This window comes from Festucalex cinctus, chromosome 11 (assembly GCF_051991245.1).
Source record: "Festucalex cinctus isolate MCC-2025b chromosome 11, RoL_Fcin_1.0, whole genome shotgun sequence".
Classification (NCBI taxonomy): Eukaryota; Metazoa; Chordata; class Actinopteri; order Syngnathiformes; family Syngnathidae; genus Festucalex; species Festucalex cinctus.
The window spans coordinates 25,488,593-25,504,195 of record NC_135421.1 but is presented as its reverse complement, the minus strand read 5'-3'; the positions used below and the strand labels follow the sequence as shown (position 1 = coordinate 25,504,195).

At 37.0% G+C, this 15,603-nt stretch overlaps 2 protein-coding genes across 2 annotated transcripts in view; one reads left to right on the top strand and one right to left on the bottom strand.

Annotated features, from left to right (window-relative positions):
- Positions 1 to 291: 291 nt before the first annotated feature.
- slc38a11 (solute carrier family 38 member 11) lies at positions 292 to 8,310 on the bottom strand. The gene is given in 14 exon segments (XM_077536998.1): positions 292 to 1,307; positions 1,418 to 1,549; positions 2,569 to 2,681; positions 2,760 to 2,921; positions 4,055 to 4,130; positions 4,132 to 4,190; positions 4,193 to 4,295; positions 4,362 to 4,468; positions 4,551 to 4,616; positions 5,330 to 5,464; positions 5,550 to 5,624; positions 6,178 to 6,298; positions 6,380 to 6,608; positions 8,204 to 8,310. Coding segments are annotated over 13 exon segments (1,479 nt in total). The 5' UTR covers positions 6,470 to 6,608; positions 8,204 to 8,310; the 3' UTR covers positions 292 to 1,067.
- A 29-nt stretch (positions 8,311 to 8,339) lies between these two features.
- Positions 8,340 to 15,603, top strand: part of scn1laa (sodium channel, voltage-gated, type I-like, alpha) — a 31,908-nt gene continuing 24,644 nt past the window's right edge. The window contains exon 1 of the mRNA XM_077536551.1: positions 8,340 to 8,570. The gene's annotated coding sequence lies outside the window, so the exon portion shown is untranslated. The remainder of the gene's footprint in view (positions 8,571 to 15,603) is intronic.

Sequence of the window (15,603 nt, the reverse complement as noted above, 5' to 3'; positions counted from 1 at the left end):
TAAACTAAAATCAATTACATTTACTGATGACTTAATTTATCTTAACTTTAATTTATCTCGAACTTTTTTTTGCCAACTTCAAAAATACACTTTAGTCTCCAAGTACTACCGTAACCCGAATGATCAACAATTAAAAAAAAAAAAAAAAAGTCATTTAGCCCAAGTAGTATAGTAGCATAAAAAGGCAATGGATTCATTCCTGATAATTATATTTATTATCATTGTAACATTGTGCATAGTTTTAACATTAATGAATATAGCATGGGGAAAAATACTTAAAGATTCAAATAAATAATAAAATAAAAAGTATTTCACAGTTAAATAAAATGGTACCTAAATAAATGTGTGAAAACAACATCCTAAGATATTAAATGCAGATGTATTGCACTCAAAATGGTTAAATACAACTGACTGTCATGTACTGTACCGGATTAAAATAAATTTAATCAACTGTATCATTCAGTTTAAACATTTAATTCAGCAATTCTTTTGTGTACCACTAGAGATTTTAGTACAACAATTTGGAAATCACTAGCTTGCAACAGAGAAACAGACTTGAAAAGTCACGGAAAGACATAATAATTCATTACATTATATTACACATAGAAGTGGACATTCTTGGAAATAATTTGAAAACACCGGTTGTAAATTTTGCTGTTTAGCTCCTTGTTGGAGAACAGCAAGTTGTGTAAAAAGGTACTGAAACATTCATATTACACCCAAAATCCCAATATCTCTAAGTATTTGTGATCATTGTGTATTGTACAGTAAAAACATCCAAAGCATACCACCAAACAAAAATGTCACGAAAGTATATGTACAGAACTTATAATCTCATCTCAGTTTACTGACACATTCACTTTGTATGAAATGTGGGCCTGGTCACTAAAAAATAAAAAATAAAAAAAAATAAAAATAACTATCATTGTATTCTACTGTGTGAATGGCAAAAGATGGATCCACATGTTAATTGTACTGCCTATCATCCGGTGCAAGAGCATTTACTAGGAAACCAAAAAGCAGTCCAATCATACAATTAGTGTGTTAAGTGTCCTCATAAGTTGCCATCATGCAGGCGGGAGAGTGGCGGAGACGTTGGCATCGGCGCAGTAGAACATCTCCACACCGTGTGAACAGTCTTGAGGGTTGAGGCCCATCATCGTCAATCCGGTTATCATGACGAACACCCCGACAACGATCAAAAAGGTGGGCATCAGGTTTTCACTGTGATACCAGCGTCCAGGGGAGAGTTTGAGGAAGCAAGCGGAAGGGATGATGAAGATCAGGGGTGTGGCGCTCAGAACACCCTGTTTGGTTGAGCAGAACAACAATGAGATTTAAAAAAAAAAAAAAAATCTAACAAAAAATAAAATAAAATAAAGCTTCATAGAAAAATTGGGAGTCATTCATGACTTACATTCAATTCCAGAACAATTCCCAGACAGTCGTAGGCCAAAGATATCGCTGTACAAACTGTAACTATGATCACCGTTACAGACATATGTTCCACTTTTGAAAGCTCCCGATCACAAATTGAATTTGAAATCACCTGAGAAGAAATGTGGATACACATGAATAGCAAGGAAGCATTTCTACTACTTCTCATTTGTTGCTAAATCAGCGTGTTCCTCTCATTTCACATAAAATCTGTAAGCCTGCCAAAATTGCACTTGATCTTTTTGTACTTTAATAATCCCTTCTTAACATACACACTTAAAGCTGCTCGGTTAAAAGTAACCCAAGTGAAATAGCTAACCCAGCACTGGCTCCAAAAAAGGTGAGAAAGTTGGGTTATTTATACTCAATGCATTGGGTTAAGGATTTGAGCCAGCACACTGGGTCAAGATTTTAGTAACATGAGAGAAAAAAAAATATTAATATAATATTTAATTAAAAAAAAAAAAAAACTATACTACCCTCTTAAAACTACTGCTTTAAAAGTAATCCAAACTGAGTAAAAAAAAATAAAAATAAAAATAACAAATAAGGATTTGACCCACCATGTTGGGTCAAGAATCTGCTCCAACAAGAGGTAAAAAAAAAATAATAATTACCCCTATTGCACTCATAAAACTGCTAAGTAACAATTAACAAAACAAATTGAGTAAAATAGCTGACACCAAAAAAGTGAGCCAATGCTGGGTTATTTATTGGGTTGAGGATTTGACCCAACACTTTGGGTCAAGCTTGTGATCCAACAAGTGGTTAAAAGAAAAACTACACATATTGCACACTTGAAACTACTGGGTTAAAATGAACTGAAATTAGTTAAATAGTAAACCCGCTGGGTCCAAACAGGACAGAGTTAGGTGATTTATGACCTGCACATAGGTGGAGGATTTGACCCAGCAATTTTGGTCAACTGCCCATTTTTATCCAGGCTGGTGTAAATTTTTGAAAGACACTGTTGTGGACAATTACCAATATAAATATACATATAAATGTCAAATTTCTAAATTGAATATGAATATAAGTGCAAAATTTAAATAGAAATGTTAAATCAAAATTCAAGCTAAATGTTAAATATAAATAAAAATGCATCAATTCCTCTGTAATAGTACGGCTTACCTCTCGAGCAACAAAACATTCCAGCGGAAACGTTGTGATGATGCTGAGGCCAAAACAGAAGCGAGCGAATGTTGCCAAGTTATCATTTCTGCAGTAGTTCTCAAATATGTCTCCTAGCCACACCAGGACAAAAGGCATTCAGCGCGCGGCATCGAGAGCAATCTACCCGATATCCCGATGTTCATACACACCTTGCGTGTAGCCCGTAAAAGTGACATACCCTGCCAACGCAAACGTGGCGCTGATTATTAGCGCTGAGCCAACCGAAATGTGAGTGACTCGAGTCCAGTTGGTTAGCGTGGGCTGCTCCAGAGAGCCGTAGATCAGAAAACTGTTGTGGTGACATATGAAGGCTGAGGAGAAACACGGGAGCAGAAAATCACAACTTCAAATAGCCAGCAGAATTCAAACAAAAACAAAAACATATGGTGCTCAGTGTGGGAAGTAGCAAGGTGCAAAGAGTTTGTTCGTCAACTTAACTCATTTGCGCCCGATAACGTGTAAATAATTTTTTTTTATGTTGTAAGTGTCCCAAAGACATATTTATACGTTTTTTTGTTTTGTTTTTTACGCTAGAGCATACAGAAGACTTTGATGCAGCTTCTCAGCTGCAAAGAACGGTTGCAGAAATGGTAGTTATTACACAAACGGCCAGCAGGTGGCAGCAGAACAAAGGAGATCAACCAGGGACATCTAGAAAAAAAGCTAAATTACTCACAATTTTAAATAGATTTTTGAAAACTGATGAAACTTAGCTCACTTCTAATGCTAATTGCTGCAAAACGGAAACAGATAGAAACAAACAAGTGTGCCACTGGGCCCCCTTTTAGCAAAAAAATAAAATAAAATAAAAGGGTTTACGCTATTTCTCCACAATTGACTATTTTTGCTTATATGTGTCCATAATTAGTCTTTCATATCCATAATGCAAAACAGTTTGATGCCTAAAAGGATTTAGCACATGTTTTTGAAATCTTGTGTCTTGTTGACGTATAAATTGCTATCTGTCAAAGCGTGTTTTTTCTTAGGGCAGCCTCAGGACGAAGAGAACTATTCCTGCCTCTGTATTCTTTGCAGGAATTTGTTGTTTTCTCTTTGCTGCAGGCAGATCCCATACTTAATGTTTTACCATCAATGCATTTGTTTCATGGTCGTTATTCTCCTTGAGGCTCAAGTGGCGATAGCAGAATTTGCAATGAAAAATAATAGTGAATGAAACTCTCTGTAAGGGAAAAACGTGTTGTTTTTTTTGGTCTCGAGTTTTATTTATTGCAATTTGCCATTGGCGATTTCAAATTGGTAACATGGTTTTGTTTCTTTGCAAAACATTTGATGTTTTTACAATAGCAATGCATTGGATTTTTTTTTTTTCTACAAATCCCAAATATTCCTCAAAAAATTGCTGACAATCAGTCGATATGTGTTTTCAACGAAACATGGGGGGAAATGGAGATGGAAAAAAAAAAAATGTTGCAGGGAAACTCACCAAAAGACATGACGCCGACTGCTTGAATTGCATTCCATTTTGCAAAAAGCCACGCATCCTTTGTCGGGGGACTATAATAGGAATCCACATTTGTGTTTAGTCGTCATCATATTCTCATATTGCATTTTGGCTAACAAATGGGACCATTTGTGTAATCATACATTTGAGGTCCCAGTGTGGCTGCTCTGATGATGACAACGACGAGGATGATTACTGTCAATATCATAGACAGGAAGGACACCTAATGACAGACATGGCAACTAAAATATGTACATAACACTTGGAATTGTGCTCTAAATGCACTCACCTTTCCCAGGCGCTCGATATTTCGATAAAGTGAGAGAGGCAGCGTGCATAAGACGGTGGACATCACAATGACAAAATGGCGGTCGGCGATGACGTGATCTGGTCCAACTGCAGGCAGAAGATATTTTAAGCACGTTTGGAGTTGGGTACAAAGTCTAAATTGGATCAACTGGAATATTGGGCGGTGTACCTCCAGGAATTCTCTGGAATACTTTGGTCAGTGTGTCCCCTGTTGTTATGTTGTAGCTGATCATAGCTGGGGGAAAGAAAAGAGAAAATTAGTCATATGTAGATATTGAACTTCTTTTAGTTTTTTTAGTAAACGTTTTTTAAAATGTCTTTACTTTGCTTTTAAATGTCTTAAATTTGTTTGTAAATGTCTTTTAATGTTACATTTAGAACTATGTGAAGCACATTAAGCTAAATGTGCTGTGTAAATAAAGTTGCCTAGCCTACAGTGGGCTCATCTATGTTTTCATAATTTGTCGTACAGTATTTACATCTGGCTGGCTAACGTTTTCCTGCTGTCAACCAACATGTGATTATATCTTCTTTTTTTTTTAATACTATGTTCTTTATGTAAAAAATAAATAAATACTTTGCTTTCACAGTTCGTGGTCGTGCATTCACATTATTTCTGGATTTTTTTAGTTTTTTTTATTCCACATTTTTTAATATATTTAATTTAATATTTTTAATTTAATATTTTATTTATTTAATTTTATTTAATTTTTATTTTGTTTTGGGGATTTGGGTCCGCCTCCCATCTCCCACCCTAATTTAGGGGGAATGTCAAAAGATAATTTTGGGGGTTTCATTTTTTTATTTTTTATTTTTTTATTTTATGAATGACGTATGCGCAAAGCAACCACTGGATAATATAACAAGATAGAATCAATCAGCATCTCAGAAGAGATAGCGTTTGACGCTTGGTTCCACTGGACAAAGAATTATTTGGTCTGAACTTACCAATGAACGGATAAAGGAACTGCAGCACTGATAAAACCAGAAATCCCGGAAAACCAAATGTGCTTCGGACAAGCGACTGATAGCTGTTTGTCCCTGACAGATTGCCTCCTTTAACGAGTAGGATGATTGTGTAATCTGCAAGGATACACACAAGCATACCGTCGCTATATAGTTTAATCAAAATGATGATTTTAATGGCGGAAATGCTGCATTCACTCACCTGTGATGAACCCAACAATTATCAGGAGCAAAAAGCCTAAAGGGAGCCCTGCTTGGTTCAACGCGTACGGTAAACCTGGTTTGAAATTAAAATACACGAGTTACAAAAAAAATATATTCTGTTATATTGAGCTGATCAACTTTCATAGCAATTGCAAATAGTTGTGTGTGACTAACTAAATATGTACAAACAAGCCTTTGTGGTCACTTTTAATGATTCCCTGCTTCCAGTGTTGATTTGCCTCCTTTAAAACTGTTTTTGAGGATTGTTATTACTGTGTCAGAATGGGGAAAATCACATTTTTCAGAGTTTAAAAAGTGGTTTGAACCACATTATTACAATGCATACGTTAAATCAAATCTCAGTGCTGCTGCTTATTTGGCTTAAACTGGGGCCACGGAGATTGTGTGACTCAGCAGTAATTCAGCACTTTTTTTTTTTTTATTCTTTTTTTTTTTTGGGTGCAGCCGCGGGTCATATGATCAGCAGCTTTTACCGCTGCACAGCCTAAATGTTATGCAAGCTTGTTTTTACAAACCTAGTTAGTATACTGGATATTTAAAAAAAAATGCATCACAGACATAACTAGTAAAAACAACATAAATGAAGTTGTGAAATACATTTTTACCTATTACCCCAGACCCGATGATGGAATTGACAAAATTGAAGCATGCAGATATCATGGAATATCTCGCTTCCCTTGTGGCTTTTTGTGAGGAAATTAAAGTGATTCCTTGTTCATCACTTAACTGGAAAGTGGAGAAACAAAAGCAGTGATTAAGACAGAAAGCACCCTTGTGTATTTTGTCGTATATTTAATTTAAGCTTACCTGCTGAGCCATTGGGAGCACCTGCTGTTTCCGTGATGGCGCTTTTCTTGCTTGTCTGAGTCTCTCCGGTGAGGAAAATGTCACATTCATGCTGGGAAAACTTCCCTTTTAACGCCGCTGGAGATTTTTCGAAAACGTCTCTACAGCGCCCCCAGCAGGCCGCGAGCGGAGTCAAAATGTAAACCGAGGTCAAACAAGACGTCACCTCGCAGCCGCTGCATTTTGCAACCTTTTAGGAAATCAAGGAAATCTGGCATTACATGATTAATAATATAAGTGTATTGCAAATTTGACAACGACTTGTTTCAGCTCAGAAACGGGGAAATAATTGGATCAAATCGAGGACTAATGGGACAAAGGGGAAGTGTTTCCCCGCTGAGAGAATTATTATGTGAATGCTGAGAGGATCAGCATGCACACTAACATCATTCTGCTATATCTCGACATTTGACATGATGAGCTTATGGATACACGAAGCACTGTTGTTACAATGATGTCATGGTTTTACTGATTATTTGCTAGAAGCCAGGGATTAGTCCAAAAAATGTATTGATTTTTGTAGAAATAATATATCATGTGTTCATCTATCTATGCCAGTGATGTATGGTGAACAAATAAACACTTTTCCACAACATTGCAAATGGTAACGTGTAGCCCACCTGTTGCCATGTGTACATTCTTTTCGTATATTGTGCAAATTAAGTTACCAAATAGGCATTGTATCCCTTTAAAGCAACACTCGTTTAATTTTAAATTGTTTCGAATGAACATAATGAGGTCATTTAATTGTGTTTTTCAGGGGAGTTGCATCTACAATTTCAACCAGGTACAGTATACTTACATTTATTGTCACTTAGTTATACTTCACAACTGTTTTGAAACGGGAAAATAGTTACAAAACTGTAATAAATAAATAAATAAATAAATAAAATTGAGGCATGCAGGTTTAAATAATCAACGTAGCATGTTGAAAACACATTTTCATCTCCCAACAATTATTAACAACTGAATTCAAAAATTAAATATAGAAGGAGGGATTGAGTTAATTAATGTCACGTGATTTATTTTATAAAGGCCAGAGAGTGCTAAAAAATAATCAGGTCATTTTATATTGTGTATCCACTTTTATTTATTTATTTATTTTTCAAAATGTGAACTGTGCCTTATTAAGTGGTAGGAGGCTCCCTCTAGTGGTCTTCAAAAGAATCACTGAATTCATTGTTCAACCACTGTTATTTATTTTAAATCTAGTCTATACAGCCATTGAGTACATTTCAGTTGTTTTTTAACTTTAAGTGCATTTACCTACTTAGAAATGTATTATTAGTATGCATTATTTATATAGATTTATTTTATTTCACTTTTATGTGCAATATATTTTAATTGGACCATTATTTAAGTACAGTTCATAATGTCAATTATCAAGCTGCATACTGTCAGTGGCTACAAAAAACATGACATCTGCTTTTAGGTACCAACACCTCGTTTTTGTATGAACACTTGAGCCCTACTGCATTTTAATTTATTGGTGGTAGAGTATTTTTTTTGTGTGTGTTAACACCAGCTGTCACCACCAGATGGCGACAAAATCACTGACGACGCCTTGAGGAGATGAGCATCCAAATTATAAAAGTGCTGCAAAAGCGCCCGTTGTGCAACAAATGTTCAACTTTCTTGTCTTACACTCCTTGATTTGGTCGCCTTTCAGGCAAAATCAAGTACCGTTCACTGTTACATGATATTCTGATCTTTAAAAAAAAAAATTATAATAATAAGATGAGAAATGTTTTTCTTGATTATGTCTATATTTTGTCTTGTACTCACACATGGTCAAATATTACGTAGTAGTCTATTGGAGTAGAACGCGAGGAGTCGTGCTGGTGTCTCTGCCCTCTTTTGGTACCCAGAAAGCTGAGAGGTCCAGCAGTCAGACAGGCGCACGGAGGGCGGATGAGAGGCTCTCTCTGGCTCTCTCTCTCTCTCTCTCTCCTTCTTTTTTTTAATAGGCTCTTTTCCTCTTGGCAACCATTGAAAGCAAACGTGCTACCTCCCACCAACACGGGACTTATTTGTTTCTTTTAAAAAACGACTTTATTTTTCTTCTTCTTCTTCTTTTTTTTGTGGATCTCTGAAGTTCTAAATAGGGCATTTTCTGGAATGTTGGTCATTTGGAAATGATGGGAAACTAATGGTGAGTACATGTCAATTTGTTTGAGTTGATTCTATCTATCTATCTATCTATCTATCTATCTATCTATCTATCTATCTATCTATCTATCTATCTATCTATCTATCTATCTATCTATCTAAATTTATCAATATATATACATTTGTATTATACAGTATTATATTGTTTATTACTTTACAATATATATGCAGTATATAATAAAGAAAAAAAAAAAGCTGTTTGACCGAGCCCTTCCTACATTAATTTTTTTTGGTCACTGTTTACTTATCCTGCTTGGTGGACAGAAATAAAAAATAAAAATAAAAAAGTGACAAATTAGTCTCGCCTCCAAATTCTTAATTCTTGTCCAACCATGAAGAGTATAGTGCAGTTGTTAATGGGCATGGCAGCAGTTCTAAGGCCACACTCCAGCTCGGAGCACTTCCTGTTTGCATGGCTGTCAACAGCCTTATTAGATTGCCGTCAATTACAGCTTGTCCTGTTTGCTTCCTTGCCAGACTGTAGACATCTGTGCGCGCCGTTGCCGCCTATGGAAGCTGGCACGTCAGACATCTACGCGTAGGGAAGCGCGTGTTGGCGCTTCCCCGTCGCCAACGCCCTAAATGAGCCCCGTCTTAATCGTGTTGTCTGCAACGAGGCAAAGCATTGGTGGGCAGCACTTAAGAGAAGTCCCGCAGGAGGTTACAGATTCAATACAGTGATCATCCTGGACGGGGTTTGTCATAAAAAAGCGCATTATTTCATACTTTTGTAGATAAATGTCAAGACTAGCTGCCACCCAAAGCAAGAGGGGTGCACGGAAGGTCATTTGCGCATTTATTTCATATTTATGTAGTAGTACGCTCTTTGGCTTCACTAGTAAGACAATCATCTTACTACATCTAATAATCTTAATTTTTGTATACTAGTAAAACAGCTTTGGCATACTAGTTACTATACACTACTAGTACTACTATTTAAGCAGTAGATGTTGACTAGCAGAATTTTATATCAAAAGTAGTACTAGTAGCATGCAGTTATCAGCTTATGAAGTTTTGCCTACTAGTAGTAAGACCGTTGTTTACTAGTGCACTGAATTGCCTTATTAGTGAAGAAAAAAAGCCTACTAGTACATTGATATTAAGCTGGATATCCAATAAAGTGGGAGGCCAACTTTGGCATACTAGTGCAAAACTAAATTCTACCAGTAAGGGAAAACTGTGCACTAGTGCCACCAGTGGCATTATTAAATTCTACTAGTCAACATCAAGCGTGTCAAATCGTAGTCGTACTTGTAGCACACAGATGTCAACTAGTACATAGTAGTAATACAGTTGTTTACTAGTGCATTGAATTGCCTTATTAGTGGGGAAAAAAAGTCTACTAGTACATTGATCTTAAGCTGCATATCGAATAAAGTAGGAGAACAACTTTGGCATACTAGTACAAAACTAAATTCTACCAGTAAGGCAAAACTGTGCACTAGTGCCACCAGTGACATTATTAAATTCTACTAGTCAACATCAAGCGTGTCAAATCGTAGTCGTACTTGTAGCACACAGATGTCAACTAGTACATAAGAGTAATACAGTTGTTTACTAGTGCACTGAATTGCCTTATTAGTGAAGAAAAAAAGCCTACTAGTACATTGATCTTAAGCTGCATATCGAATAAAGTAGGAGGCCAACTTTGGCATACTAGTGCAAAACTAAATTCTACTAGTAAGGCAAAACTGTGCACTAGTGCCACCAGTGACATTATTAATTTCTACTAGTCAACATCAAGCGTGTCAAATCGGAGTCGTACTAGTAGCACACAGATGTCAACTAGTACAGTTTTGCCTCATTAGTAATGTAGTTGTCGTAATTTTCCAAAGTGAGCTAAAATGTCATACAGTAGTGGAAAAAAATATTACCAGTAAGACAATGCCATTCTACTAGTCCGTTTGAATTTTATAAGTGAGGACAAAGAGCATACTAGTAGCTTTCTATGCATGCCTACTGAGCTTAGTCATGTTTTTAAAGTAGAGCAGTTGTGAGGTTTGTAATAGTAGGCTAAAAGTGGCACTAGTAGTAGAAAAAAAAATTCTATTAAGACAGATGCTCTCTGGTTGTGAACTGAATTGTCATATTAATGAGGACAAAAAGCACACTAGTAGATGGGCCTTAAGCTGGATATCATACAAGCTTTCATTTGACCACTCTACTAGCATGCTAGTGCATGTATACTGTCTTACTCTCTTACTTGGCAAACAAAGAGCATACTAGTACATGACCATAAGATTACACACTAGCTGGGCCTGGTAGTTTTTCTAGTGCAGCACGATAGTTTACTTGTAAGGTTTAATTCCATGTTGTGCTAGTAGGCCAAAAGTGGCACTAGACAGCCGTTCTACTAGTTCCCTAGTGTGGAGTTGTCATAGTGAATGTTAAATGTTAACAAAACTAATTGAAGAAGACAAACTTTCATATTAATTCATGGTTCATTTTCCCCCTATAGGCTAAGACCAGATATAATATTTTATGTATAATGAATCTAATACTCTGCCCGAAGCCAGCTGGGATAGGCTCCAGCACCCCTTGCGCTCCGAAAATGGATGGATGGATGGAGTCTAGTACTGTTTGTTGGAAAAACAAACAAACATCATAAATAAAACACGGTAAGTTGACCTTGAAAAAGTAACCGCATATTAGATCATAATTGTAAACATTGAGTGTTTAAAAAAAATAAAAATAAATAAAAATCTCATTAGATTGCTTTTCAAAATCACTCATCCCTTGTTAAGGCGTCATTGTAATGGATCGTATTGCTGTTCCTAATAAATCGGGTGGTGGGTGTATACAGAATCAAACTATAATTTCCAATTGATCCATGCAGATACGTCGTAACTCTCCTGTTGTATACTCTGCTCTTAACATTCAATTTCAGACCCTGCCGAGTGCAAACAAACCTCGCAGGAAGGTCCGAAAACTACACTAACATTAATTTCATCTCATTAAATAGACGTGTGTTCCTTGTCAACAATAATTTGCCGGTGTTGACACAGGCCACAGCGACAGTCTTCAGTAACTGACATTCTCCTTACTTCTTCTCACTACAGTCTCCAAAATAATTTTGATCATCCATTTCATGGGTCAATTTGCCCGTCAAATGAGTGATTTGTTTTAAATATTCAACACTTGCACTGCATGTTTTATATTCTAGCAGGCTGGGGGAATTTTTAAGAGGGTAAGTTTAAAAAAGGCATATACAGTACATTGTGATATATATATATATATATATATATATATATATATATATATATATATATATATATATATATATACATGCTTAAAACAATTGAAAAGTGTCAGGTGAAGTTCTGTACATTGCGCTGTGATGATTGTTGAACGTACGGTAATGCTTGGTCAAGTCGGTGATGCCGACAAGTTGCCGATAAAGCGGAGTGGCTCTATTTGAAGCTTCAAAGCGTCAGCGCGTATCTCAAGTGGAGTGTAATGAGTTGCTAGCGGACGAATGATGCATGCGTCCTGTCAAGGTTGACCCCGCTTTTGCTCTTTTGAAATGTAATCAGACGGCTTCAATTGACGCTTTTCCCGCTCTGTCAAGTCACTTGCAGGGGTATTTATTAGTAGTCGTGTCTACGCTGTTGGCCAGAATTGTATATCCAAATTCACTGCTTTTCAGGGAAACAAAAAACAATCTTGTTTGTGTTAACAAATAACATTACAGCATATTTAGTTAAATATTTTTTTAAAATAACGCATACTCAAATGTATCTACCATACATATTTTCCTCATTATTGTTTGGTAAAAATAAAAAATAAAAATAAAATGGAGTCTTTCAATCTTGAGATGACATAATACTGCACAGCTCCCGTGGAGTGAGGAAGGGGTGGAGTTTTACAATAAAGTGTCTAAAAAGTTAATAGACTTCTTCTCGTGCTATTTTCAACACTAATTGGTTAATAATAAGTTCGATTATAGATTGATAGATAGTAAATAATAAAATAAAGTTCTATTCTATTCTGATGAGTAAAAATAACAGACAACATACGGAAAAATAAAAAGTATTAACTTGAATATGAAATTGACCATAGTTGGTGAACAATTATGCAGACCCATCCATCCATCCATCCATCCATCCATCCATCCATCCATTTTCTGAACCGCTTGCTCCTCACAAGGGTCGCGGGGGGTGCTGGCGCCTATCTCAGCTGGCTCTGGGCAGTAGGCGGGGGACACCCTGGACTGGTTGCCAGCCAATCGCAGGGCACACAGAGACGAACAACCATTCACACGCACAAGCACACCTAGGGACAATTCGGAGCGCCCAATTAACCTGCCATGCATGCCTTTGGAATGTGGGAGGAGACCGGAGTACCCGGAGAAGACCCACGCGGGCACGGGGAGAACATGCAAACTCCGGCCTTCCGGACTCGAACCCGAGTCCTCAGTACTGTGAGGCGGACGTGGTAACTACTCAACTGGCAGATCCAAAACTGTATTATTATTACGTTTGTCAAATGGTGTCCGTTTCGTTGACATTCACTGACATTTTGCCTCTCTCATGTAGCTAAATAGCTAATCATGAAATGCTGTTTGTATGTAACATAATACAAACTTCAACAAATATCTACTTTATGATTTTTGACCCTTTTTACAAGGATAAACTCCTGACTTTGTTTCTGAGAGGGCCCCACAATAACATACACAACACAAATTACTTAAAATACAATGTACAGGACAACCAATGAAAACACAGTAGTTAAATATAGTATACAATCCAGATAAAAAACATTTTCTAAATGAGTCACAAGTTAATATCGTTGTTATCCACTTTGACAAACACTACAATACATATTGAAAGTTTTCATCTCTCACTCTGCTGCTGCGATTATGTCACACATGTGCAGTCCACTGCTGTGGGCACTTGATTGACCAGCTTTGTTTGTGATTGATTTCTTGCTTCGCGATGCAAAGTGTGGAAGTATACTATTACACTATTAAACCGAAGGCAAAAGCTCTCAGTGGCAGAGCGCTGCAGTCTGAAGTGCATTCATATTTAATAGAGCAATGGGCTCCCTCACACATCACAGCAGTCAAGCCTATTAGGAGGATGAATCTTTTTCATGCTGCTAAGGGAGGGAAGTCTCACCTGCGATCCATCATAGTCATGTCAAATCTTAATTTTATCCACTGAGAGGGGGTGGGGGGATATAATTAGGTCTAATTTTACCTCCCTTGGTCGGAATTTGGATGTGCCCTCTCTGGATCATGGCTACTTAAGACGATAGCCTCTGATAAAGGAATTGAAGGCATCATGCCTCTGGTTTGATCAATTATTTTTTGTCTTATTAAGAGGTGTTTGAACATGTTCCTAATCAGATATGTTTTTGCTTTTGGAATATTTAGAAGATTTGCTAAATGTAGCAGACACAAAAGCGGGCTAGTGGTTAGCATGTTACACAGTTCACAGTTCTGATGTTGTGTATTTTCGGGAAGATAAGTTAGGCTTGAAACGGGGGGAAAAACAAGTAGATCTACTCTTATTTTTTTCATTTGTTTGTTTTCCTGTATAACGCTAATCTGTTCAAATCGTATGTTAAATGAGCCAATCGCTGTGCTAAAATGATAGCTAACAAATGTATGGTATGGATTAACTTTGGATCTAGTATAAACATTATAAACAGCTACTTAAATTTTAACCTAATTCTTTGTTGACAACTTAGCTTACTCTAGCTAAAACAGTACTTTCCTAATTAATATTGGCCTCAAGGCTAGTTAGCGCTTAGCATTTTAGGAGTCAGTTGTCATTCTGTTATTAAAGAATCCTTTATTTCTGACACGAATGTACGTTTTATATGACACCACCGCAACAGTTGATCGGCATCCAACATAGGATAAATATTTTATAAATCTCTGTATAGTAGGCTACTCAACTAAAACTGATATGTGCACTGTACATTTTTTAATATTGCTAGATGTTTAAACTTGCCTTCAATAAAGTGTTCATAGCAAACAGCAATGTATGGACAACTATAGCCTGAGTGAGTCTTTTTCATGACAAAAGCGCAATCTTTTCTCAGTGATTGAAAACTGGCGCTGATAAAGGATGAAAAGCCAGTTCGTCACTCCCACCTGTACTTTTGTAGTCAAACGCCGCACAGTGATTCACCAGTGTTGATGTTAGCTACCCAAACACTCAAAAAGCACCATAACAAAACAATGTGTTGACCTCCAACATGGCGGCTGCCGGCCTGGGACAGCATGGGAACTCGGATGGATGGATGGATGGATGGATGGACGGACGGCTGGACGGACATTAACCAGGAACAAATCCCAACTGTCCTTAGATTTGAGCGGTGTGGGCCGATATTGTCTTTGTTATCATTCAGCAACAATTGGATTCTTGTTTTGGCACAGACAAAATACTCACCTAAAAGCAAGATTATTCTAAATTTGAGCCACTGAGAACTCGAGTGTGCTGGCTCCATATATGTCAGTTTGCAAGAGAGTGATTTAAAGTTTTATAGCTGCAGTTAAATCTGGAGGATTTATATTTTGGTGATTTATATGACAATGTCTGGAGTTGGGCATGATTTGCCATGGGCTACAGGGGAGAGAAAGAGAGAGAAGTGTGAGGCAGACTCATGAGAGTCGTGTCGGGTGAGTTGGCTGTTGAGAGGTGTGACCACTTTAGTTGATTGCACTCAGTTTTTACTCATGCAGTAGGGTGTTGGCCTCCAGTGTTGGTTTGTGACACAAAACGTGAATGTTTGTTGTCAACTTAATAGAGACTGGCAAGCCTGCAGTGACTTTTCTGTGACGGCCATTTTGCTTTTTTTTGTTATGAAGCAGATGATTACTTAAAAATACTACCTGCGTGTCTGTGCGAGGCAAACTCATGGAGCTAGCGAAACAGTTCTGGTTACTTCTTCTGGATACTTGTTTTGACAGAACATGAGTTGTTGTTTTTTCTCTCAGATTTTAGTTAATTCCTCTTTCAAATTGGTGAATATTTCATAAAGACAAACAATAACATTCAATTCTACTA